We start from the raw sequence: 27,185 nt of genomic DNA, 5'->3' as shown, positions 1-27,185 counted from the left end.
ACCCATCCTAGGGGACTTTGTCCCCTCGGAGAGGTAAAAACGGTTATCTCACGTAGAAGCTTTTCTGAATTATTTTATCACATTCGTTTACTGCTAGACCTAAACAGATATTATTTATCCTGAATTAAATGAATACTGTTATTTATTGTATTAATACCAAGAGAAAAGCTGTCCTTCAATTTTCCAAATTAACTTTCATTATTATTTTGAGGGAAATATTTATACTTAGACCATTAGTGGTATATTAATGTTTGGTATTATACGGGGAGCTATCGATTTGATAAACAATGACATACTGATGTAGGAGTATTTGCGAGTATTTGTTGCATGTGTGGTAAAATAAACGGATATTTAATTCGCATATCTTGACGGTGTGCTTTCGTACACTTATAGATTAAATTCTTTACTACAGTAAGACACGTACTTCAAAAGATACAGACACTAACACGCGAGCTAGCGCTTTTGATAAAATTACCCTACCTGGGGCCGTATTTTCGGAGAAAGGCTCAATAAGGTGAAGCTTTCAGTTGAAATTAGTCTTCAGTCTACGTTTTCTGTAAAGAAACGTACAGCTGCATTAGCGTTAAAAATTTCACTAACGTCATTCACCTCTGATGATGTAAAAAGTGAAATATACCACAGCCTTGAGTTATCTATTTTTATTCAAACCATGTAATGGAAAGTTACTAACTTATCCTAATCTTAAATATATTTTTAAAACGCAGTAAAGGCGTGCGTTTCTAGTAAATAGCATTAACTTTATAGAAAGACGGGTACTAACCTTTATCAGATCTAGTATATTCTGGTACTGTGTAGTGCTCTATCACCTGCATCGACGATTCTCATTAAAATTTCATGAAGATACAAACTTTCGTGGTTATGTAAATTGTCCGAAGACGGTCATTTCAATCGAGATAGCTCTTCAACACATTATCTTCGTCGTTCATTTTGTAAGTATTCACTATTGTCGTGAGTTTTTCTCCTAAAATAGGAAGTTTAAAAATTTATTTTTAGATATTAAAATATATCAGAACAGTTCTCTATTTGCGTAATAAAATGTGACTCATACAAGAAGGAAACCTAAGGTGTTAATAACCGATTTTTTTCAAACTCTGGGATTTAGTAGACCTTCATGTAACTTGAAATTTCCCCAAGGGAAAACTTTCAATGGGGTTCTGTTTTGTCATGGCAACCAAAAAATGTTTTTAACAACTAAATCTAAACTTTACTTTATGGGATTTAACATGGGAAAATCCTAAAATAATTAAACATTTTGTGGTAACAATATCTTACTCAAATGACTACTTCGATGGTTCGTGATCTGTGAATTTTTACCGATGATCGTTTGATATACTCTTCACGTACGTTAACCATTACTAAGCGTATTAATTCAATCACTCTTCTTACTCGCCGAAATTTTTATTTTCGCTCGAAAACATTTATGAGAACTATATATTGTTCGTGAAATATTGTGTGGTCTCCCGCCCTTGAGGCTGGCAAATTAGTACTCACTAAAGCGCTTAATCGATTTACTAAGTTAACTCACAAACGGGACAATTCGTCCTCAGTAGACCGAAACAATGCCCACAGAATTGTTGATCCGATAACTTGACACCGCATTAATGATCTGCTCTACGTGTTTGATTTGTATTCGCGTTCACTGAAATTGCCAAGTTACGATCCTTTTCGTGAACTATTCGTATTGTCACCCAAGACCCATACTAGAGGTAACTCTGCTAAATTAGTTAAACCTCTAGTTAAAAGCTTTGTTCGTCAACGTCATTTATCATGTAGAGTGATTAACGATTGGAATGCTTGGTCGCTGGAGATTCTACAATCGCCGTCAAAAACGGTCTTTAGAAAACGTGTTACTAATTGGATTGGACTGTTTTGTTCTATATTATTGATTTTTTGTTTTTGTTTCCTTTTTTATGCATATATATTTATATAAATATATATATATATATAAATATATATATATAAATATATATATATATATATATATATATATATATATATATATCCATTCGTGTTTTGCCCCCTCCCCCTTGTGGCCCAGTGGTCTTTGTATGTAAAAAATATATATATATATATATATATATATATATTTTTATTTTTAGGGAAATTCTGATCATTTTGGGTAAATTAAAAATAAATTATTTTAGAACAATTAAATTTTGGGTAAATTCGAATAAATTTGGGTAAATTAAAAATAAATTATTTTAGAACAATTAAATTTTGGGTAAATGAAAACAAACTTTTGTAAATGAAAACAAACTTGGGTAAATGAGAAAAAGTTTGGGTAAATACGAATACATTTGGGTGAATGAAAACAAAATTTGGTAAGGTAAATGGAAATAAAATTGGATAAATGGAAACGAAATTGGATAAATGCGAATAAGTTTCGGTAAATGCGAATTCATTTGGGTGAATTTGAAACAAAATTGGGTAAATGCAATATGTTTGAGTAAATGCGAATAAATTTGGGAAATGCGAATAATATTGGGTAAATGGAAACAGATTTGGATAAATGGGAATAAGTTTGGGTAAATGTGTAACTTTTCGGAATATTCCAATATATCCTTATTTGTGAGAGCTGCCATTTTATTACAGGTCTTATTTCAAATAGGGCATGGAAGGCTGCTTCACGCGGTTAAGTGCACGCGACGTCTCGAGCTGATGAGCACGTGCAGGCGCCCTTGCCTGTACTATTTTAAAATAGGCCTGTACATAATGAAATGGCCGACTTCGTAAAAGAGTGTATATTCATAAAAAAATTTGGTAAATGCGAATAATATTGGGGAAATGGAAAGTTGGAAACATATATGGATAAATGCGAATAATTTTGGGTTAATGCGAAACTTTTCGGTATAATCCAATAAAATTGGGTATTTATTTATTTATTTAATGAACAAAGACTATGAAGCCACAGTAAGCTTATATGTAGCCTGATAGAAGAAGTACATGAGTACACAAAAACCGTATACAAAATTCTAGATATTAAATAGAGAGGGGGGTGTCCCGCTGGTGATTGAGAATTTCATTCTCAATCACCAGCGGGACACAAAGAGCTTGGCTCCCGCCGTTCACCCGCGCCTCTCTCTCAATCACCAGAATTTCTAATCACCAGAATTTCTAATCACCAGATTCTCCCGTTCACGGGTTGCTTTCCCCCAACCCCCATTCACTGGATACTTTATCTCTCGTTCACCAGCTCCTTTCCCCCATTGCGTTCACCCCTTCTAATCACCAGCTCCTTTCCCCCATTGCTTTCACCCCTTCTAATCACCAGTTGCTTTCCCCCAACCCCCATTCACTGGATACTTTATCTCTCGGTCACCAGCTCCTTTCCCCCATTGCTTTCACCCCTTCTAATCACCAGTTGCTTTCCCCCATCTCTAGGCAATAAAAACAACCATAATTGTTATCTCTCATACTATCGATCCCAATCGCTAGAAATTGGCTTTTTCCCCATTCGCTATAAATCGCAGCAGTTTGCCAGAATTAGTTTTATCTCTCCGAAATAATTAATGTACCCAAAATTGGACCGCCAGTTTATTATTCTTTTTAGGGGAATCTCTATGGGAGTTTAACATTACAATAAAGCTAAAAGGTCCAGTTTGGGGTACATTTGGTCCGAAATGGGGTACATAGGGCCGAAAATGGTGACTTTGGTCGTTTTTGGGGTACATTTGGTCCATTTTTGGGTACATCCCTGCTTTCCCCCATCCCCATTCTCCAAAATTAGTTTTCCTCGCGCAGATATCTGGAGATTAGATTTTTACCCGTTTGCTTATCGCTTTCGAACCCCTTAATTTCTAATCTCTAGGCAATAAAAACAAGTTATTTACATTTAATTTTTTATTTTAGAACTTTGTTTTACATGTTAGTAGGTACTATCAGATATTCCATTAGATGGTTATCTTGTACATTACACAATTAAAACAAATTAAAGTAGTTAAGTTTACAGGCATTTAAATGGGGTGAAACGATCTCCTGCAACTTAATTAATTAAAAGTTCTAACTCACGTATTTGTAGTGTTTAGCAACAGTATCGTCTGACATCCGAGGGACAGTTACAAACGTCTTCTTCTGGTACAGGTGAGAAGCTTTTGTCAGAGACCGTAGTTGCTTTTGGCGTCGGGGGAATGTCCCATTCTAGCGAAAGGTACTTTTTTTCCGATGGTGAATTATCCCTAGCCGGACAGTTTGGAAAGAATCTAGCATGTTCAAGTTCTGGTACGTCTCCTGATTTCCATCCTTCTAATACGCCATGGCATTTGTAACATCGTACTTCATCGCCCTGCTGAATATAGTAGAATCCAGCCTTCGCTAGTTGCTCCTTAGTGACGTGCGGATTTTTCCAGTGACGAAACGTTTCAAGTCGATACACTTCAATATCCATAGCTGATCTAGACCAAATACGTTCTATAGTTTCAAATGATACATTCTCTAAGCCTACATTTACCCCTAAGTCTACTAAACCTAATTTTATCAATATGGTTAAATTTCTACGCTAAAATTATCAATATAAATGCTTTTTTCAATATGCAAATTGTTTTAAATATGTCTAAAAATATAGTCTATTACCAAGAAAAAAATAGTTACTTACTTTATGGGTAGAAATCCTTTGTCAAGCTGTAGAAAAGACTGAGCGATCCGTCAGCAGGTCTTTACTCGTCAATGCACCGTAGAGAAATGACGCACGGAAGATTAATTTATTCCTATCTTGTTGAGAATAATTCATCACGTGATCTAAACTTCAAATAACCCTCAAATTCTATTGGCTGTCTCTCTCTCTGACAGTTTAAACTGCCTCTAATGATTGACGGCACATATTAACCCACTTGAGTATTTGGAAAAAACCCTTTGCTACTCGAAGGATAGTTTTGGAAATACCACGTTGACGATATCAAAATCGAGCTCTCACTTGAAAATGTTTACGGAAAACAATCCTCTTGGAAAATTGAGTTACGTAGAAGATTGCTAAAAAATGGCTATGTGTTAAGTTTTTTTCAATAATGAGTCTTATTTTTTACATTTTAAAGTATTTATTAAGAGTGAAAAATCCTATGACTACACTGACGGCATATCTTAAGTACCGGTGGAAAAATCCAGTGCTCAAAGTTCAGTTATCTTATTAAACGTGCGCGTGCACAGAAAAATGAACGAGTCACGTGATAGTAACTTAATTTCTACGCTAATCTTACCCCTACTAGACCTAATTTCTGTCTAATACATTTCCAATATATATATATATAAAAGAATGCCTAAAAATTTCATTTTAAATATAATAAAATAGCCTAGCTGATTATTATTATTATAACTTACTTTTCAGCGTGACCTTCAATGACTATTCCCAATGCTAAGACTCTTTATTGAGATAACTAAGAATTGATTCCCATGACTACCCTGACGGCATATCTTAAGTACCAGTGGAAAAAAAATCCATTGCTCAAAGTTCAGTTATCTTATTAATCGGGTGCGCGCGCACAGAAAATGAAAGTCACGTGAGAATCGGTACGTCACTGAAAATAGTGGAAGTGTCATCACTAGAGTTCTTTTATCAATATATTTAATTAAGGATTATTTCAAAGTTTAGATGGCGCCATGGTTCTCAAAGCAGTGATATTAAAAGATCTCAACGGGTGGAATTGGAGAAACGCTAAAAATATTTTCGACATATTCATTCTCCCTGAGTATAAATAAATAAATAAATAAATACATTCTTGGCATAGTAGTAGGATTTTAAGAAAAAAATTAAATACGGAAAATCAATTATTTTATTTTAAAGGTTTTGTGATTTCTCACCAAACAATTTCAACATCTTCAATGTAGGCTATCACATCAGGGGCATCTCAAAAATCTTTTTCCTCTGATCTCCTAGTTTCTGCCTCTGTCTTTAGTATTTATAAATATTTTCCTATCCATAAACCATTTCCTAACTGGTGGACATTGATAACACTAAAAGTTTACTTATAATAATATGCTGAAATACATTTTCCAATACGCAAAAAATTAAAGCTAGACCTAAAAACCTGTAAAGTGTAAATAGTTAAGACTAAATTTCTAAGCCTAGCCCATGAAAGTACATTTTCCGTAAATCATATCCTAACATGAATGCTAATAGAGCTAGTACATTCTCGATAAATATACATGTTCTTGGGGAATAAGAGACGTTTTTTATCAAAGTAAGCCAAGTTTAAAGCTTATTGTCATTGGTTCCATAACAAAAACCACATTCGGATCAAAATAAATTTATTTATTTTATTTTTATACAGATTTTTTTTCATTTTTTTTGCCTTAATTTCAATTTTGGGAGTCGGTACCCGTTTCACCGAAGATGAAGATGCTTCGTTTTATTCAGCGTTGGGTAAATCGCCGTGTAAAAAAAACATCTAGCATTGCATTAACTTTTTCCTCGTCCTCGTCCGAGACCCCTACAATACGTCTCTCGATCTATAAAGTAAAGAAATCAAAATAATAAGCTAAACGATAATCCATACCTTCTATTCACTAGTTCAATTTATCACTGTCTCATATATCCACTATCGTACATACATACATACATACACTAACTTACTAACGCTTTAGTCTCCGCAAGTTTTTATGTTGTATAATCAAAGTTTTGAATCGAATAATAATAATAATAATAATAATTAGATCAAAACAAATTTCAAGCTTACGTTAATGTATTCCCTTGAGTGAGGGCCCAATCTTTGAAAAATCTTCTCAATGACGACATGGGTAGCTAGATGGACGTCGATGTAACCTTCGTCCTCTTGCAGGTTCAATTCACGTAAATACCAGTTTTTATATTTTCTTAACATTATTTCTAACGTTCTAAACGAAAATTGTTTTTCGTTTGGCATATCAGGCTTAAAAGAAAACCTAAGAACTGCTTTAGTTACACGCATATCCACGTTATTTTCCATAGCTAATATTTAGCCCTTAAACTTGCTCGTAATTACGAAGAATGTAAAAATGTAGAATGCTCGCTCCTATATTTATGCCAAATCAGAAATCACTTGAAATAATAACTTCATTTGGTACTTAAAAAACGGTGAGAGGTGGGAGGAGGGGTTTGGTAATTTATAAATTTTTATAATCAAATGTACCATAGCAAAAGTATATAAATAATACAAGAAGTGCACTAATTATTATTTTCGCTCGCCAGGTAATTTCGTTTGATTTCCGTTTCGCACGGACGCAGATAACATGGTAACGCGACTACAGCGAACCGATAAAGCTAATTAATAAAATATTGTCAACCATTTGATATTAGAAATGTTAAAATAAAACTTTTACAGATAAATCTAATTTATAAAATATTGCCAATTGAGGGTTTGCAAGTTAGTTTGATTATAGGTTTTGAGTGTTCAAATAGAAATAACGCTAAATACAGGGTTAAATTCAATTCAAAATAAAAGACCATGACAATAAAAAATAACCTTTAAAATATAAATCGCGAAGAAAATGAAGTAACGCGACTTTTAAAATTAGTATAAAATGTTTAATCCCTCTGAAAACGTGAAAATTCATATAGGACAAAACCCAAATACATGTTTACTGAGCTTAGCACTCTACTTTTTCAATCCTCTATTCTCAATGGTGGCCTCTATTTTTACCATCGTCTGCTTCGTAAACTTGGCAACAGGTGGCGCAAACTTCCGTACTTTAAAGGCGTAATTTTTTGCGCCACCTGTTGCCAATTCTTGGATGTACGAGTCTTTTCCGTACTTTGCCAACTCATTGGTCATGTCTCCTGGGACAAAGAGAGCAGCCAGTTCGTCATTGCGAAGTAACTGGTGGATGTTGTGTATTTCCAAAAATTAAAAAAATAATAGTATGCGTGTTTTTCTAGTATTTTTTCACCTATATTTACGTATTGTAATCTATTTTAACGTATTGAACGTAGAGTCAGAGGTTTTTGCAGCATTTTACTACCTATATTTATTATAAAATAAATTAGTTTCATTTTGTAATAACAATCGTACAATCTCTGGATACTATCGAAGCTATGTAAAAATATTATTAAAATGTTTAATTAATCGATAGTTTTTTTAAATCAATATACCTACTTTCTAATGTTGTCCTACCACCATATGTATCAACGCTATTCTAAAATAAATCATTTAACATATAGTTATTCTAAAATAAACCATTAACTTAATATTTAAACTTCTAAATAAAACAATACTTTACCTGGAGGTATACTATTTTGCTATTAGATCCACCTATAATCTATAATATAATTTATCATTTATAAAACCTTTAATTATTTTCATATAAAATATATTATAAGTAAATTACCGCATTGTTGATGTTTAATGATTCACCTTTTTTCGAAGATATACAAATATTATATCTTGATGCACCGTAATCAGTCGGTTTTTGTTTATGATTTTTAATTAACTGAATACCGCTTACTGGTGAATCATCTTTTGGATTTTCCAAGTTAATATCTTGATGCATTTTCTTTACATTGGATTCAATAGATTCATTATTACTTCCTAATTTAAGCAATTCTTTTCTCTCTCTCTCTCTCTTAAAGAAATCTTATTGTAATAAGCTTAAAAATTTAGGAATAAACTTATATTATAGGATGAAGAAAAGTCAATAGACATTTATTTGTAAATTATTCGCAATTTTATTTATTTATTTATCTATTTATAAAACGAACTACAGTTCGGTCTCTGGGAGGCTTAGGGTAATGACAGCATCCCATGAAATCGAACGCTGAGCACTCCTCCCGTCGACGGCTTCTCTTCGACCCTCTTCTTCCACAGTACGTACAGCGGAGATGGGGCGGGAACTCCTTTATAAGATGCCCTGGGATGTGTTTGGTATAGACATTACCATGTCGAAAAATTACTCCCATTTGATAATGCGCGCACTCTCGACCCCAGCAAAAGAAGAGTCCTCCGCCTCTTACTGCCAATTCTTCCGTACATTCGCCGCAGTGAAAGCAAATCATAGATTCGGTTGTCGTACCGACGTACTCATTTCCCGAGGCCAAAGTTATGGAAATAGGATCCATTACTATAAAATTAGTAAGAATGAATGATTGAATATAATATATATACAAAGTTTAGAATTTACAATTGACGTATATCTACGTACTTAGTCCCTCGAGCCGATTCCGAAACAATTCGAATTGGCTGTTTTCTTAATACTATCTCTCAATTTTTCTGTTTACCCTTTTTATACTCGAAAAAAACAATTTACAACTGACATCATAATTATAAACTGGGGGCGGGGGTAGAAGAGAAAACTTTTCGAAAACCAATCAAATTTAGTTATATCAAAATCAAAACAGTAGTCCTCCAAATTGGTAGTCAAACCAAAAAATAAGTAATTAAAAATTTAAACTATATTCAAATTTTCCTAATGAATCATTATCGAACATAGGGCTCTAGAAATCGTTATCAGACTCGTATCTTATTAAACGGTACAGATGTTTGTGAAACAATTTTGGTCAGGGACACTTTACGTGTTTCACTTTATCGATTTAAAATCATAGTTTTAAGCAAAATCGTAAAACTAAGTACTTACTTTCTTAATTACAAGTACGCTAGGACGTCGCTCGTAAATTGCTTAGCTTAATCAACTTTTTTCCTGTAGCGGATTTCAGGAATGGAATGGTTTTATAGTACAAAAATGACCCTCTTTTATACGAGATGAGAAGTATGTGGGTACTTAAAAAATTAGATACCACTAATGATTATTTCGCTGTATACTTAAGTTATTTCTAAAAAAAATATTAAAATCAACTTAAGTACCCCTGTACTACCTTCTTTGTTTTCGAATTTCAGATAGCAAAACAACACTTAAGTTGAATTCCTTTTATTAAAATTGATACTTTAATATGGTTAGAAGTATATAAATTAAACAAGAAGTGTACCCACTTAGCTTAATTTGAGCCCTTCCAATGCATCCATAAAGTTTACGAAGCAGACGATGGTAAAAATAGAGGCCACCATTGAGAATAGAGGATTGAAAAAGTAGAGTGCTAAGCTCAGTAAACATGTATTTGGGTTTTGTCCTATATGAATTTTCACGTTTTCAGAGGGATTAAACATTTTATACTAATTTTAAAAGTCGCGTTACTTCATTTTCTTCGCGATTTATATTTTAAAGGTTATTTTTTATTGTCATGGTCTTTTATTTTGAATTGAATTTAACCCTGTATTTAGCGTTATTTCTATTCTAACACTCAAAACCTATAATCAAACTAACTTGCAAACCCTCAATTGGCAATATTTTATAAATTAGATTTATCTGTAAAAGTTTTATTTTAACATTTCTAATATCAAATGGTTGACAATATTTTATTAATTAGCTTTATCGGTTCGCTGTAGTCGCGTTACCATGTTATCTGCGTCCGTGCGAAACGGAAATCAAACGAAATTACCTGGCGAGCGAAAATAATAATTAGTGCACTTCTTGTATTATTTATATACTTTTACTATGGTACATTTGATTATAAAAATTTATAAATTACCAAACCCCTCCTCCCACCTCTCACCGTTTTTTAAGTACCAAATGAAGTTATTATTTCAAGTGATTTCTGATTTGGCATAAATATAGGAGCGAGCATTCTACATTTTTACATTCTTCGTAATTACGAGCAAGTTTAAGGGCTAAATATTAGCTATGGAAAATAACGTGGATATGCGTGTAACTAAAGCAGTTCTTAGGTTTTCTTTTAAGCCTGATATGCCAAACGAAAAACAATTTTCGTTTAGAACGTTAGAAATAATGTTAAGAAAATATAAAAACTGGTATTTACGTGAATTGAACCTGCAAGAGGACGAAGGTTACATCGACGTCCATCTAGCTACCCATGTCGTCATTGAGAAGATTTTTCAAAGATTGGGCCCTCACTCAAGGGAATACATTAACGTAAGCTTGAAATTTGTTTTGATCTAATTATTATTATTATTATTATTATTCGATTCAAAACTTTGATTATACAACATAAAAACTTGCGGAGACTAAAGCGTTAGTAAGTTAGTGTATGTATGTATGTATGTACGATAGTGGATATATGAGACAGTGATAAATTGAACTAGTGAATAGAAGGTATGGATTATCGTTTAGCTTATTATTTTGATTTCTTTACTTTATAGATCGAGAGACGTATTGTAGGGGTCTCGGACGAGGACGAGGAAAAAGTTAATGCAATGCTAGATGTTTTTTTTACACGGCGATTTACCCAACGCTGAATAAAACGAAGCATCTTCATCTTCGGTGAAACGGGTACCGACTCCCAAAATTGAAATTAAGGCAAAAAAAATGAAAAAAAATCTGTATAAAAATAAAATAAATAAATTTATTTTGATCCGAATGTGGTTTTTGTTATGGAACCAATGACAATAAGCTTTAAACTTGGCTTACTTTGATAAAAAACGTCTCTTATTCCCCAAGAACATGTATATTTATCGAGAATGTACTAGCTCTATTAGCATTCATGTTAGGATATGATTTACGGAAAATGTACTTTCATGGGCTAGGCTTAGAAATTTAGTCTTAACTATTTACACTTTACAGGTTTTTAGGTCTAGCTTTAATTTTTTGCGTATTGGAAAATGTATTTCAGCATATTATTATAAGTAAACTTTTAGTGTTATCAATGTCCACCAGTTAGGAAATGGTTTATGGATAGGAAAATATTTATAAATACTAAAGACAGAGGCAGAAACTAGGAGATCAGAGGAAAAAGATTTTTGAGATGCCCCTGATGTGATAGCCTACATTGAAGATGTTGAAATTGTTTGGTGAGAAATCACAAAACCTTTAAAATAAAATAATTGATTTTCCGTATTTAATTTTTTTCTTAAAATCCTACTACTATGCCAAGAATGTATTTATTTATTTATTTATTTATACTCAGGGAGAATGAATATGTCGAAAATATTTTTAGCGTTTCTCCAATTCCACCCGTTGAGATCTTTTAATATCACTGCTTTGAGAACCATGGCGCCATCTAAACTTTGAAATAATCCTTAATTAAATATATTGATAAAAGAACTCTAGTGATGACACTTCCACTATTTTCAGTGACGTACCGATTCTCACGTGACTTTCATTTTCTGTGCGCGCGCACCCGATTAATAAGATAACTGAACTTTGAGCAATGGATTTTTTTTTCCACTGGTACTTAAGATATGCCGTCAGGGTAGTCATGGGAATCAATTCTTAGTTATCTCAATAAAGAGTCTTAGCATTGGGAATAGTCATTGAAGGTCACGCTGAAAAGTAAGTTATAATAATAATAATCAGCTAGGCTATTTTATTATATTTAAAATGAAATTTTTAGGCATTCTTTTATATATATATATATTGGAAATGTATTAGACAGAAATTAGGTCTAGTAGGGGTAAGATTAGCGTAGAAATTAAGTTACTATCACGTGACTCGTTCATTTTTCTGTGCACGCGCACGTTTAATAAGATAACTGAACTTTGAGCACTGGATTTTTCCACCGGTACTTAAGATATGCCGTCAGTGTAGTCATAGGATTTTTCACTCTTAATAAATACTTTAAAATGTAAAAAATAAGACTCATTATTGAAAAAAACTTAACACATAGCCATTTTTTAGCAATCTTCTACGTAACTCAATTTTCCAAGAGGATTGTTTTCCGTAAACATTTTCAAGTGAGAGCTCGATTTTGATATCGTCAACGTGGTATTTCCAAAACTATCCTTCGAGTAGCAAAGGGTTTTTTCCAAATACTCAAGTGGGTTAATATGTGCCGTCAATCATTAGAGGCAGTTTAAACTGTCAGAGAGAGACAGCCAATAGAATTTGAGGGTTATTTGAAGTTTAGATCACGTGATGAATTATTCTCAACAAGATAGGAATAAATTAATCTTCCGTGCGTCATTTCTCTACGGCACATTGACGAGTAAAGACCTGCTGACGGATCGCTCAGTCTTTTCTACAGCTTGACAAAGGATTTCTACCCATAAAGTAAGTAACTATTTTTTCTTGGTAATAGACTATATTTTTAGACATATTTAAAACAATTTGCATATTGAAAAAAGCATTTATATTGATAATTTTAGCGTAGAAATTTAACCATATTGATAAAATTAGGTTTAGTAGACTTAGGGGTAAATGTAGGCTTAGAGAATGTATCATTTGAAACTATAGAACGTATTTGGTCTAGATCAGCTATGGACATTGAAGTGTATCGACTTGAAACGTTTCGTCACTGGAAAAATCCGCACGTCACTAAGGAGCAACTAGCGAAGGCTGGATTCTACTATATTCAGCAGGGCGATGAAGTACGATGTTACAAATGCCATGGCGTATTAGAAGGATGGAAATCAGGAGACGTACCAGAACTTGAACATGCTAGATTCTTTCCAAACTGTCCGGCTAGGGATAATTCACCATCGGAAAAAAAGTACCTTTCGCTAGAATGGGACATTCCCCCGACGCCAAAAGCAACTACGGTCTCTGACAAAAGCTTCTCACCTGTACCAGAAGAAGACGTTTGTAACTGTCCCTCGGATGTCAGACGATACTGTTGCTAAACACTACAAATACGTGAGTTAGAACTTTTAATTAATTAAGTTGCAGGAGATCGTTTCACCCCATTTAAATGCCTGTAAACTTAACTACTTTAATTTGTTTTAATTGTGTAATGTACAAGATAACCATCTAATGGAATATCTGATAGTACCTACTAACATGTAAAACAAAGTTCTAAAATAAAAAATTAAATGTAAATAACTTGTTTTTATTGCCTAGAGATTAGAAATTAAGGGGTTCGAAAGCGATAAGCAAACGGGTAAAAATCTAATCTCCAGATATCTGCGCGAGGAAAACTAATTTTGGAGAATGGGGATGGGGGAAAGCAGGGATGTACCCAAAAATGGACCAAAATGGACCAAATGTACCCCAAAAACGACCAAAGTCACCATTTTCGGCCCTATGTACCCCATTTCGGACCAAATGTACCCCAAACTGGACCTTTTAGCTTTATTGTAATGTTAAACTCCCATAGAGATTCCCCTAAAAAGAATAATAAACTGGCGGTCCAATTTTGGGTACATTAATTATTTCGGAGAGATAAAACTAATTCTGGCAAACTGCTGCGATTTATAGCGAATGGGGAAAAAGCCAATTTCTAGCGATTGGGATCGATAGTATGAGAGATAACAATTATGGTTGTTTTTATTGCCTAGAGATGGGGGAAAGCAACTGGTGATTAGAAGGGGTGAAAGCAATGGGGGAAAGGAGCTGGTGACCGAGAGATAAAGTATCCAGTGAATGGGGGTTGGGGGAAAGCAACTGGTGATTAGAAGGGGTGAAAGCAATGGGGGAAAGGAGCTGGTGATTAGAAGGGGTGAACGCAATGGGGGAAAGGAGCTGGTGAACGAGAGATAAAGTATCCAGTGAATGGGGGTTGGGGGAAAGCAACCCGTGAACGGGAGAATCTGGTGAATAGAAATTCTGGTGATTAGAAATTCTGGTGATTAGAAATTCTGGTGATTGAGAGAGAGGCGCGGGTGGGGGAGGAACGGGAGAGGCGCGGGTGAACGGCGGGAGCCAAGCTCTTTGTGTCCCGCTGGTGATTGAGAATGAAATTCTCAATCACCAGCGGGACACCCCCCTCTCTTTAAATAAGAAATTTTAAATGTTAAATATTAATTAAACTGAGGAATTTATGGGTGTTGAAACTGGCACGAAATGACTTTGAAAAGTAGATAAAGATTCAGAGGTAGAGGTAGAGATCCACAGAGTAACAGCCTTTCGAAAAGAAATCTTGCAGAAATTCATGTGGCATTGAATTCCAGACATTTATGACTCTACTTGATAAGTGATGGAAACGCACTGAGCGTTTAATTAGAGGTTTGACTAGTTTGGCGCTATGACCTCTTGTATGGGTATTGGTCGATAAAACAAATAAGTCATAAAACATATCGTGACTCGGAGCCTTTAGGGAAGGGTGATATAGGTCAAAAATGTAATCCATGTCATTTATAAGATGGCGTAATATAGGTTTGACAATTCCAAGGGAGCGTTACCGAAGGGTAGGTGGTAGTTTATCCAGGCCGCTAGTGAGCTTTGTGAAGCAATTATGCGATTTAGAGAGATAAGTTTTATCACCTGCCAAAGCTGGGGTCCACACAACTGAGGTAAAGTCAATGTTGTTTAGAATTAATGAACAATAAATAGTACGCCTAAATCTCTTCGAACGAAAGTAAAAATTTCAACTAGTTAATCGTGAGATCGAGTTGATACGATGATGGTTGTTCGAGTATGCGAAGAGTATAGCAATCGGTTATCAGTAATTACACCAAGGTCAAGGATCTCTGTAGAACTCTTGATGATAGATCCATTAAGCGTGTAGGTGTGACATGGTGTAGAACCAAACTTTTGGATTAAAGCTCATGCCACGATTTGACGCCCACATGTGAAGATCACTCTGCAAATTAAGACAATCAGAGTTGTCTACCAACGGATATCCCAATTTCATGTCATCAGCGAACAAATAAGGTGTCGCGTGAGTAACAGCGGAAGGAAGGTTATTTATGATAACAGAGAACAAGAGCGGTCCGAACACTGTTCCCTGGGTTACACCACTCAATGGGCAATGTGTCTCCGAAGAAATTCCCTTCAGAACCACCTTTTGTGAACGATTGCTTATTAATTCTTCAATCCATTTGAGAGCCGACTCAGTTATTCCGGCTGATCGCAAGGCCGCAAGTAAACCATCATGAGGAATTGTATCGAAAAATTTGCTTAGATCAAGGCATACCACATCAACAGCTCTAGCAGATTCCAACCATTTGGTCCAATCATTGGTGTCAGCGAGAAGATTACTGGAAGCCATTTTGGGAATTAGAGAAAAAGCCGGTGTCACTCAGGAAATTATCCAATTGCGGTTTCGCAATACGTTCTGCAGTACGTGAGATTTGGCTAGTTTGAGCGATACCTCTAAAATTTCCTGGTTCCGTACGGCTACCAGATTTAAGTATCGGAGTGAGGTTTGTAACTTTTCATGAGACTGGTATAGTTACGGTAGTAAAACTATGCGTGAAGATACGGTACAGTGGTTCAGTAAAGGAAGCCGTTAGAGATTTCAGTAGGAAAGGATGTAAATCAACAGGGGCGGACAAGGAATACTAAGTCAAAGACAATTCATCAGTTGCGACCAATGAGTGAAAATCGCGCGAGTCGCCCAAAAAAGCGCTAGTAACGATGCTTATCGAGTAATGGATACGCTAGCAGATATGCTCAATGGTAAGTCTATTAACGTGGTGGTGCTTGTTGACACGGATTATTTAATCAGGCGGGACGCAAAACTCCTCAGCCTCATCGAGTAAGAAGGTGAGCTCTAGAAGGAGTCTGACGGAGTCATCGACCGTATGGAGAACATCTCCACGTCCAAACTCAAAGTGAGGAGAGCTCTCAACAAAATCCTGGGCATCAACGCTGGCCAATTCAAGTCACCGAAAATCCACCGTTGGCAGCGAAACCGACACATAGTAGGCGACGACTATTATTGTGCGACAGCAGACCGGAAAGATTAGGACCCCCCACAGTGGCCATCGAAACTAAATTCGGATGGTGTCTAAGTGGGCCAGATAAAGATAATTAAATCAAACAGATCATTTTACCACTAGTTAATTAGTCTAACCAAAGACGCGTTAACGATACACTAAAGACATTTTTTGATTTAGAAAGCCTAGGGATAAGCAGTTCCAAAATAACGGAAAACCACAACGACCTAGTTTTAGCCTCATTTGTCGATGATGTAAGTTTTTATCAGGCCCAGGAGCTCTATAGCGTCAAATTTCCTTAGAAATTCAGTGAACCAACTCTACCGGACAATACCCAAGTGGCGCTAAAGATAATGCAAGGCCTAGAAAAACGGTTCGAAAAGGACCCAGGATAGATAATCAATAATCAAATAGACAGGGGGGTTGCCGAGATATAATTCTGTCAGATTTTTATGGTTTCAGAAAGGCAATAGCCAATTCACTACGTGCTTATAATGACTCGCGTCCCCTTCGGGATACCCTTGAGTACCTTTCTTTTAGCTTGCACCATCAAATATCACAACAAGCGAAACAATGAGATATATGAAGTAGTTACAGAAAAAAAACAACGACATTTACGTTGGTGACCTCTCCAGTGGGGTAAGAGACGTAAACGAATTAGAATTGGATATTTCACTAGGCACGGGGAAGTTAATGAGGGGACCAGAATGAAGTTTGGAAAATGGGGGAATAACTCCCAAAAATTACGAGATCTATGGACAGCCCATGATAATAAAGAAGCAAAAAAGTTATTGGAGAAACAATTTAAATTAATCGAAAACACTTTTTCAGGAGTTAAATGGAATTCTAGCCACGACACATTCGCATTCGAACTATCGAAATTAATCGATGTCAGGAACAATATAAATGATACCAAAAGTCAGGTCTTAAGCTTTAAGCCCAAATTTTTTACCATTTTGGCCTATTGTCCCTATTCACCATTACTGCCAAATTATTTTTTTAAATTTTGTGGAAATTAAAAGAGGATTGGGCCAAAGAGTTTTGAAATTGGGTAAATGAATTACCGGTTATTCAAAACATCAAAATTGTTTGGCATTATTTCCACTATACCAATGATGAAATAAAAGACATTGAAATTCGTTGCTTTTCCGATTTCACTATGAAAGCGTACGCCACGCTAGTATACGTTAGATATCAAACCGCTATCACTAGCCTGGGTACCTGGTAATATCAATTAATGAAAACAATTCATTTCAAATCGAGTTTCCAAAATCTATTCATTTTATTTTTACAATTTTACATATTGGAGTGATCGGGCCAAGTCATTCTGCGACTTATAGCCCTCGGTCGATTGTAAAAATAAAATGATTTGATTTGATTTGAAATTCCGAAATTATCGGAAAAAGAAAACTGCTATCATTGTCCTGGTATATGTAATCCCGCGAACCTGACCAGTAGGGGCGTGAAGGCGGGCGATCTACAAACGAGTAGTTTATATTGGGAGGACCCAGCGTGGCTTAAGCAACCCAGGTGCAATTGGCCAAAAAATTACCGGAACGAAGTGGATTTCGATTCCGTAGACCAAGAAAGGATGAAAATTAATTTAACCGTAAATGTCCTCCCAACAGTAGGAGTTAAAAATATGATCGACTTTAGCAAATAGTCTTTCCTTAATAAGGTATTTTGAATCATGGCGCGGCTCTTTCATTTTGAAAACAACGATAAAGGCTTAGAAAGGAAGGTAGGGCCAGTCGAGGCGGAAGAAATGATGAAAGCGGAGATACTTTGTGTTAGATCGGTTCAGGCCGTAGATTTTGGACCGGAAATTATATGGTTAAAGAATGAAGAAGAAATCCATGAAAACTCAAAAATAGTATCTCTTCGACCACTTCTTAAAGGGAATATAACCTCAGGTATTTGGTGTGGAACACCAACGCTTGCAGCTCTGGCCGCTCTTGCCTTTGGCTTTAAAAATGTTTGGCGCCACTGTCCAGGGACATTTGAAAAATTGAAGGGGTAAAGATTGCTTTGCAGGTTATATTCCCTTTAATGAAACGAGCATAATTTGCGCAGGCGGACGATTAGAAGAATACTCTTTGTCTTACGCTGCCAAAATCAAAGACTAGCGAATTTTTTAGCAATTAGAAGTCACGTACAAGTGTTTTATAGTGGAATAAATGATACCGTAGCTCAGCTAAAGGAACGCTATTGGTTGCCTGCCATTAGGCAGTTAGTAAGAACCATTGTTAAGGAATGTGTCACGTGCAAACCACTAAAGGCGAGATTGGGTGATATGCAGGCCGCTCCCGTGTCTAAGGGCAGAATAGAGGAATCTATCCGATTTTCAATTCTGGGTATAGATTTCGCAGGACCATTTATAATTGTCAAAGACACAAGGCCTACATCTGTTTAACTTCTTGCGCTGTAACTCGCGCGGCGCATTTGGAACTATTAACTTCGCTTAGCACCGATGACTTTCTCTCAGTATCTAATTTTAGCTAGGAGAGCAGTACCCACCGTTTTATACTGTAACCCTTCAGGTTCACTTTCCCCCACTTAATTACTTTTTTTATTTTCTGTGTTTTATTTACTTTTGTTATTACGTTTTCCCCGCACTCTTGACCCTCTAAATTTACAGTTTTTGTTAAGTATTCTTAAAGCCCCCTACATCAAATATCTTAGAATTCCGAGCTCTATTTAATGAAACTAATCCCAGTGTTAAATATAAATTTAATTTAATGATAAACTAAAAACTTAAATAACTTTTGAACCATACATACAAATTAATTATTGTTTATAAGCCTTATAGAACTCGATCAAACCCCACGATAAAATATAAAATTAAGATAATTAATTAAACCATTCTCTCAATAAAAATTATAAACTAAATCCCTGCCTTCGGCAACGTTAATATTAATCCCTCGCTAATGAACGTGTTTTTCTCTCGGTCACAAGACCGTGTTGCAATACATTTCGTGCCGTCCACACCCAGGTTTTCCCCAAAAGACTTCCCGAACTAGACCAGTAAAATCCCCTCAGCTCACAGCGATCCCATGAAGTCATTTCAAGTCCACAAGCTTCATATTAACTATCAGGTAGCAAGATCCCCTAGACATTTCCTCTTAGAGACAAAAAGAAGATAACCTCGAGATTGCCTGGCATCCGCCCCCCCGCAACCCCGAGCGACCTTTCGTGGATCAGACGACGTCATCAGTACCATCATAGGACACGAGTCTTAGGTGCACCAATGACCCACGTATGAAGGGAGGTCACTAATTACTTTTGTTTCAACTCCGCCTACAATCCTTGGAACAAAACCAAGAGACAGAGCCCCAAAAAGAGAGAACGGTACAGAACGGTACAGAACGGTAGAGAACTGGAGAGAACTCTTCTTTTGGCAGAACTCGATAGAACTCAACTTGTACCAGGAAGGAGGTCCACCTACATTACCCGGAGAAACCATGCCGAAATAAATATAAAATAATGTGCGATGAAGTCGCGCTTAAATATTAATTAACCGTCAATGCAAACCACATGATCGGAACAACCCTCAATGATTGCCTAGATGACCCACAGCCAGGACATCCCGATCGGAAGAACATAAGCCAGGCAGTAATGGGTCTGAGAAGCGTAATGCCCTCAACACCCTCGAATCACCTGTTGATCACCCAATACCTAGCCATTCCGAGAGAAAACATCCAGATGACCGAGACCGATTCCCTAGCCTAGCCGGATATTTCAGACTGAAACCCGAAGTACCTACGCCCCGGCAGCTTGTGAAGTAAAAGAATATAGGAAGAAACCCGCAATCCGGCCGCCAAACCGTAGACGAGTAAATACCCCCCCCCCCCCCCAAGTAGAGAAAAAATCTTGAAAAGAAAGCTTAATCCCTCGCTATTGCCCTCGAAAAGGATTTAAGACAGGTCCCCTCGAGGTTGAGAGGTCATTCTGCCTAGACAGTTCAGATTACTTTTTCCGTTCGCGTTGTGCCCTCGCTGTTGCCATTTTTTTGAGTTAATTATTGTCATTGTTTAATTGTAGAATCTTTAATTGTAGTACTTAATTGTAGTGTACGTGTATATTAATTTATGTCCCCTCCGTCCTTCGAGCCCATGATGCCCGAGAGTAGGGACACCGGAACCGATCCCATAGAAAATAGTAAGAGATAGTTTCATTAACAAATTTAAGGTTAAAGAGTGTATATTTTAGTGTTTAAATTCCCCTCGTATATTGGAAAAAGCTAAAATAACCATAGTGGAGATGGCGTAACCATCATTAGAAGCAAAGTAAGATTATCCCCTCAGTTCCCCGCAGTTTTGTTAATTTGTTTTGTATTTTAGTGTTATTTTATAAATTTGAATATGTGTAAAGAACAATGCCGTAACCCTTGTAGGTTCGTGGTTCAACTACCAATTCCCCCAAATCTTAATATTTAGAACTTCCAAAGCTATGTTACCAACCTCTTACACCCAAAATCCCCTTTACATATCAAAAAAATTATCTTGAACGATTTTATTTGAAAGCGCGTCGCTATATTTGTCAATTTCAAAATTCATATCGCAGGCTGATATTGTTAGATTTCTTTCGGGGCATTAGGTTTCAGTTTAAGTTTAAGTAATATCAAAAAATAATCTCTTAGAAAAGGGTTGGTTGACTTTAATTCGCTCGTAATAATAATAATAATAATCAGCTAGGCTAATACCAAAGGCACCACCTTAGGCCTCCCTGTTAATGTTAGCACATATTGTTACAAGAAATTTGTAAATGAGTCGGAGCTTTAATATGAAGTATAGCACATGCTGATGCGATGATTAGAACCGGGGATATAAACCATTTAGAAATTTACGTAGCAGTCATCTTTAAATGGCCGCTTTTTATATGCTACGGATTAGAGTCGTCCAACGTGCTTTTTCGGCTATCTCTAAAATTTCGTCTGGTACCATCTATTGGTACTGATTTACTGCTGCTGGCTCATGGATTTTCTAGAAACTTAAATCCGAGTAGGCTATTTCTTCCCTGGTTTAAATCTGCCACATATTGATCTTCGAAAAACAACACAATTTTATCAATTACTTGTTAATTAAATTTTACTAATATAGTAATAAAATTTAATATCCAGTCTTTCTATTCGTGACAATACACATTAGCAAAGTATTTAGAAAAGTGTAAATTCATATTTTATCTCCAATTCAATATGTAACAATTCGACATGCACTTGAAGTAAAGTATCAAAATATTGTTTATTTTGAAAATGAAACATTCTGTATGTAGTATATTTTTCCTTTTTATTATGCTTCTCACTTCATAAAAACGTTGTTTTAAATTAACGGGAAGTTTTGATTTCAAAATGTTTAATTAGTAATAGCCTTTTTTACTACATTATCTAAAAGAAATAACAGCATATAGACTAAATTAATTAGCTAAACAATTGGTTGTCTGTAAACTTTGCACCTAACAAAAGAATCATTCGCGTGTTAGCACTATGCTATTAGTAAACCATCTTTCTTAATTTCAGGATCTCTATAGGTGCGACCAAATGACCGCTGGACAGTTTGTTTCTCAAAACTTTACGGTGACGGTCGCGGCTGTGGTAAAAACAATGTTAATTTTCATACTCATTCCATGTTTACAAGCTAAATGAAATGACGGTTTCAAATCCTTGAGTTCTGTGGAAGACGGCGAGGAAACTACGCTCTCGAATTATTTTTACGATATGGTTTTTTAGATATAAATAAGGTTATAATTTTCACTAAATAGGGTAATTTTTTTAAGTTAAAAGGAACCACCTATGGACTGCATTGTAAAGGATGATAAAATTAGCGATTAAGTTCATTTGGATAGAGAAGGAATATTTATTCAAAGCGGACATTTTATTTTTCCCACCGAAGGTCTACGTTTAATTTTTTCCTCATTATCCTTTTGCTATATGAATTTTCGAATCGACTATTTTATCTAGATGCTATTTAAGTCAATGGTTTGAGAGGGCCAATGCGTCCTTTCCTCGCCGATGCCTAAGTCCAGCCAGAAATATTTCTACATGACAGATTTATTAATCGCTTAAAGTTTCAACGAAAACTAGGGTTCTCAAGGAAGTTAATAGCTTAAATTAAAAAAAACTATCCCAAAACTAAAATTATAACTAGACCAAAATTTAAAATTTTATTGGGGCTTCCATGTTTACAGTACGCGAATGTTAATATGTAACATCAAAATTATTTTATTGAGATAAATGACAGTTTCATCGTTTATTGAAGCAGAAAGTGACACGTTTATTTTCAGACGCCGTCCATTTAGTAAAATGTTTATAGAAAATGCACTTAAAAATGTTAACTACCGAATATCGATGGTAGATAAGATCATGAAAACGTCTTCAGAAGGTCTTCGGGGGTTTAAGTATTAACTGAGAGTAAGGGCACTGTTTATCCCAAATCCCTTGATATTTTCTATATACTCTTTTTAATCGCGTTTAACTATTTTTTCCATTTTCAGACCGCACAGATTGTATTGCGAATTGATGCCCTGGGAAATGTCATACCAATGGGAGGAACAGAATTGAAAATTTTAAAAGCATTGGCTCTAAGTCTTCAATTCAAGTAATTTATTTACCTATTTTGTGAATTAATAATTTGGTGACAACTATCTTTTTCTCTTTACAGGTATAGATTCGTGTCTCCAGATGACAATCAATACGGCGTTTGTGATGTGCATAAAAACTTTTCGTGCACTGGAATTATTGGCCTCTTGGAGCGCAAGGTTCCTCATTTATGTTTATAAAAATAACGGATGTAGGACAAAATCCCCCCAGACAAAATACCCTCAAAGACACTTAAACAGCGAAAATTCCCCCGATAACGGAAAAAATCTGTTGTTAAACTCCCGCGACAACCGGCCTTTCGACTAATACACTCCCACTTAATAACTCCTAAACTAAGCGTCTTTTGTTTAACATAACAATAGCCTTCATAAACTATTTTCTTAACACCGTTATTCGACAGAATAATATCCATTCTGACAAAATTAAACATCTGTTCATTTGTATTTATAATCAAGTTGCTTTTAAAAACTAATAAAAATAAAAAACGACCTCATATCTGGTGTAATGTCTACTCGGTGTAATATCTTAATAGTTTGTATTTCATAGAAGTAACCTAACCTTACCTAATAAATCCATAGCAAATTTTACGTATCACAGTGAAAAGGTATATAGTAGTTTTTAAATTGTTTGCGAAGAAGGGCATCCGTGACAAAATAATAAACGTAAATTATTGTTCAAATAATTTATTTAAAAAAAATTGAGAGACGTTTAACAATAATTAATTTAAAAGTGCTTAGAAATAATTTTCGACGAAATTTTTATAGTTTTTTTTTTAAAGTTTGGGCAATAACTTGAATATAGAGAAAGTGCTTGCTTTTTAAAGGGGAGTATATAGATATCTACCCTATTATTAAAAACCCGCTCAAAATAAGTCCACAACGTTATCTTTATCTTGTTATGGAAGGTTTTTCCGAGCGTGCTTTGTATTTGTGTGCAAATTTTCGGTAGGGTTAAATGAGGTTTTTGCTGGTTATTCGGGTCTTGAAACGTTTCTTTGAAGGTTAAAGTAAACATTTCGGAAACCCTTTTTATTTTGAATTTAAACGGTAATTGTTTCGTAATTGCGAATAAATAACTCACTCCGAAAAATATAAATCGATAAATTTTTTAAAATTTCGTCATGTTTCGAAAAACTTTCACGAGATAAATACTACTTACAGATACCCGCTAAACTTTTTTACACTTGAATAACGTTTATCATATCTACATATTAATAATATCAATTTCTAACAGGAGGCTCACATAGCCATCACACTCGGTGTGACTCCAGCTAGAGCCAAATTCGTGCATTATTCACCACCGTATGATTACGACTATGTAAGCTTCGTTACGAAATCAGCTGAAGAGTTAAATGAACATAACCCTTGTTTCATGTTCCACCCCTTTGACACTCCAGTAAGTTTCTAAATACTTATTTGGACAGACTAGGAGTAATAGTTTATTCAAAAGCTTCTTTTAAGCAGTCATAATTAGGTTTAATTAGGCACATTTAACAACGAGTAAGATTTATAGGTATATAAATAATGTTAATATTTAATTAATTACTAAATCACGTTACACTTTTTATAATGTTTTATTCTATCATTATTGCTCTGTCGTAATCTTACACAGAATCATAACCGCCATATGAACAGTACAAAGGGCTAATTTGAAATTTTTATTTAAAATAACAAATCTCTTTTCTTTAACACAAAATATCGCACTTTAGGCATATTAATTTATCTAGCGAAAGAGTTACATTTATCCCTTATCAAATTTGATTCTAAAATACTATATCGAAATTAATGGAGATACAAATTAGACTTAAATAAAAAAGTGCAATTGAATATGCATTATATATAATTTCAATGTATAACACTCAATTTCATTTTGATAAAATCAAAATTATTTTATCGAATCAGATTTGTATTAAAACTGGATGTAACATGATAACGGTTGGATCGAAATTTGCATATTGTATCAGTCGGCTTTTTAATATTTTTAACATTTTCTTTATAGACCTGGTGGCTAATTGGAATAATTGTAATCTCTCATTTCGTGCTGATTAAACTTGAGGAAATTTATTATAGGACACCTAATAAGATTTCTCTCTGGCGGTTTTTAGTTTTCGTTTTTCGAGGTAAATTATTTACGATAGATACATAAAATGCCTATCCTCGAAGCATATTTCCAATTAGTAGTTATATTAAGACTTTTCAGCGAAACCTCGGAAGCATATATCGCACCAGGGCTCATTATTTATCGCGTGTATTAGTGCGCCAAGCGATGTAAAAACCGTAAAATGTAGAAATAACGTGGCTTAAGGATATTTACTTACTTATCAAATATTTTTAAAACGTAATTGTTTTAGAAAATTACTATGGCCACGCTTTACCCTACCACTGTTTGTTAAATTAGCGTTAATATAAGTTGGAAGCAGGGAACATTAGTAGATTAACGCTATGAATAGTAAGATATACTTTTGTTAACAGTTAAATTAAAATAGAAAAACATTTGGTACCTGAAACAAGGTCAATGGATAAATTTTCAAGTGCTATAAGTTTGCTGTTGTTTGTATAATAATAATAATAACAGTCAGCTAAGCTAATACCAAGGCACCACCTTCGGCCCAAGTCATCTAGTGACTTTTAGTTAAAAACTACTACATTATTAAAATGAATTATCATAAGGCATAGTCTTTTACATTAGAAGTTAACCTATATTCTATGACTTGCACTTTCATTATTTATTTAAACCATGTAAATTATTCGCTTATATTCGTTGTAAATTTATCTGATGTTAATCAGTATTCTAAGTAACATGTATACGTGAGCTAACAAAAGCCGTTAGTAGAAATATAAAGTCGTCGTCTTGTACGCACGTCAATTAAATTTTTATCGATTTCCAGAAATATGAATGAATTTAGTACTGCTGCGAGTAAAAAGTAATGTCGTCGAGACTACAAAATTGTATTTATATTTTCAGGATCAAAGATTAATAGTATAAATACGAAACAGAGTGTAATTTTGTTAACTATGGTCCTAATCGTTAGTTCTCTGACTATGCTATATGGTTGTTTCCTAACATCATCTATAAGTCGAGCTCACAAAACGTCACCGTTAAACACTATTCAAGATTTGGTAAAAGCTATTCAATTCGATGGATACTTAGCTTGTATATTGCACGGAAGTTCTTACTTTGAAATGATTAAAGTAAGTTTTTATAATATAACATTTTATTTTAACTTATTTCGAATAAGTTGTTACTTTATGTCGAACTTGGAAGTGTCAAGCGGATTTTTTTCTCAAATTTGTAGTGGCCTGTCAGGATAAAGATGACCAAAATATTTTATCTAGCTTTGATATAATCTGATCATTAAGGCAGGTCAATACCCATTGCCGTCTACGCAGGTCATTTATAAAGGCTTTCTTTCCTTCGGAATATTTACAGTTTGTTAACTAACTTTGGAAAAATAATATTATTATAGACTTTTAGCAAGCCCAAATATTGTGAAACATTGTTATGATAGGTTGTTAATTGTTAACGAGGTACACTGTAAGCAGTGGCTGTATTTAAATGTATATCCAAAACGCTTCTTCTGAACGTAACATTCAATTACTAGTGCGTTTCGTTTTGAAAAGATATTGCAAACGCGGAATTACGTGACTTTGGGTATAACTGACGTCATAGCCTTTTAAAGGAATTTATAGACCGAAGACTACCGAACGTAAAAAACAAGCGGTTCATCCCCTTCTCTACCAGAAAGTGGAGAGTTAACGTTAAAGATACTGTTGGTGGTAATTTTTGCCGGGTTATCTTTGTTGTTGGGCTTACTTCGGGTTGGAATGATTCTGCAACCAGTCTTCTTTCTTGATTATCTTTATCCTGAATTTCTATTCCCTCTACTACTTTTTGCCATTTGTCGCCTCATCACTTGCAACTGGCTCACCTTCTATGCAATTCTCTCGAGCCGGTACCTCTTCCCATTTCGACTAGAAATCATTGTAGACTTCGACTACGGCTTCTTGATTATATCCTTGGATATGCATGAGACCAACCTTGTCTTCAATAAAGTTTTTATGCTTTGA

General features: G+C 34.9%; 2 protein-coding genes across 3 annotated transcripts; both read left to right on the top strand.

The window, feature by feature from the left end:
* The first annotated feature begins 866 nt into the window (after positions 1 to 866).
* LOC149940565 (putative glutamate receptor) lies at positions 867 to 27,185 on the top strand. Its single transcript, XM_090179317.1, has 7 exons — positions 867 to 950; positions 22,039 to 22,113; positions 23,013 to 23,116; positions 23,180 to 23,276; positions 24,352 to 24,513; positions 25,117 to 25,237; positions 26,860 to 27,185. The coding sequence occupies exons 2-7, from the start codon at positions 22,060 to 22,062 to the stop codon at positions 27,183 to 27,185; spliced, it is 864 nt and encodes a 287-aa protein (XP_090035443.1). The 5' UTR covers positions 867 to 950; positions 22,039 to 22,059.
* Positions 12,675 to 13,580, top strand: LOC149940566 (baculoviral IAP repeat-containing protein 7-B-like). 2 transcript variants are annotated; one of them, XM_090178687.1, is made up of 2 exons: positions 12,675 to 12,978; positions 13,183 to 13,580. In XM_090178687.1, exon 2 carries the CDS (start codon positions 13,185 to 13,187, stop codon positions 13,545 to 13,547), a length of 363 nt encoding a protein of 120 aa, XP_090034813.1. In that variant the 5' UTR covers positions 12,675 to 12,978; positions 13,183 to 13,184; the 3' UTR covers positions 13,548 to 13,580. The 2 variants fall into 2 exon arrangements, with proteins under 2 accessions (XP_090034813.1, XP_090034812.1); XM_090178686.1 differs by having other exon boundaries at positions 12,681 to 12,978; positions 13,178 to 13,579.

The sequence above is a fragment of the Leiobunum rupestre genome, chromosome 6 (genome assembly GCF_980474605.1).
Source record: "Leiobunum rupestre chromosome 6, qqLeiRupe1.1.hap1, whole genome shotgun sequence".
NCBI classification, from domain to species: domain Eukaryota; kingdom Metazoa; phylum Arthropoda; class Arachnida; order Opiliones; family Sclerosomatidae; genus Leiobunum; species Leiobunum rupestre.
The sequence above is the reverse complement of the archived record's forward strand: the minus strand, read 5'-3'. Positions and strand labels throughout refer to the sequence as shown.

Bases quoted from the DNA above. Each gene is read 5' to 3' on its own strand.
- LOC149940566 (XM_090178687.1), top strand. From the start codon at position 13,185: ATGGACATTGAAGTGTATCGACTTGAAACGTTTCGTCACTGGAAAAAT.
- LOC149940565 (XM_090179317.1), top strand. From the start codon at position 22,060: ATGACCGCTGGACAGTTTGTTTCTCAAAACTTTACGGTGACGGTCGCG. The intron at 23,117-23,179 runs GTAATTTATTTA...TTCTCTTTACAG, and splicing joins GCTCTAAGTCTTCAATTCAA to GTATAGATTCGTGTCTCCAG. The intron at 24,514-25,116 runs GTAAGTTTCTAA...TTTTCTTTATAG, and splicing joins TCCACCCCTTTGACACTCCA to ACCTGGTGGCTAATTGGAAT.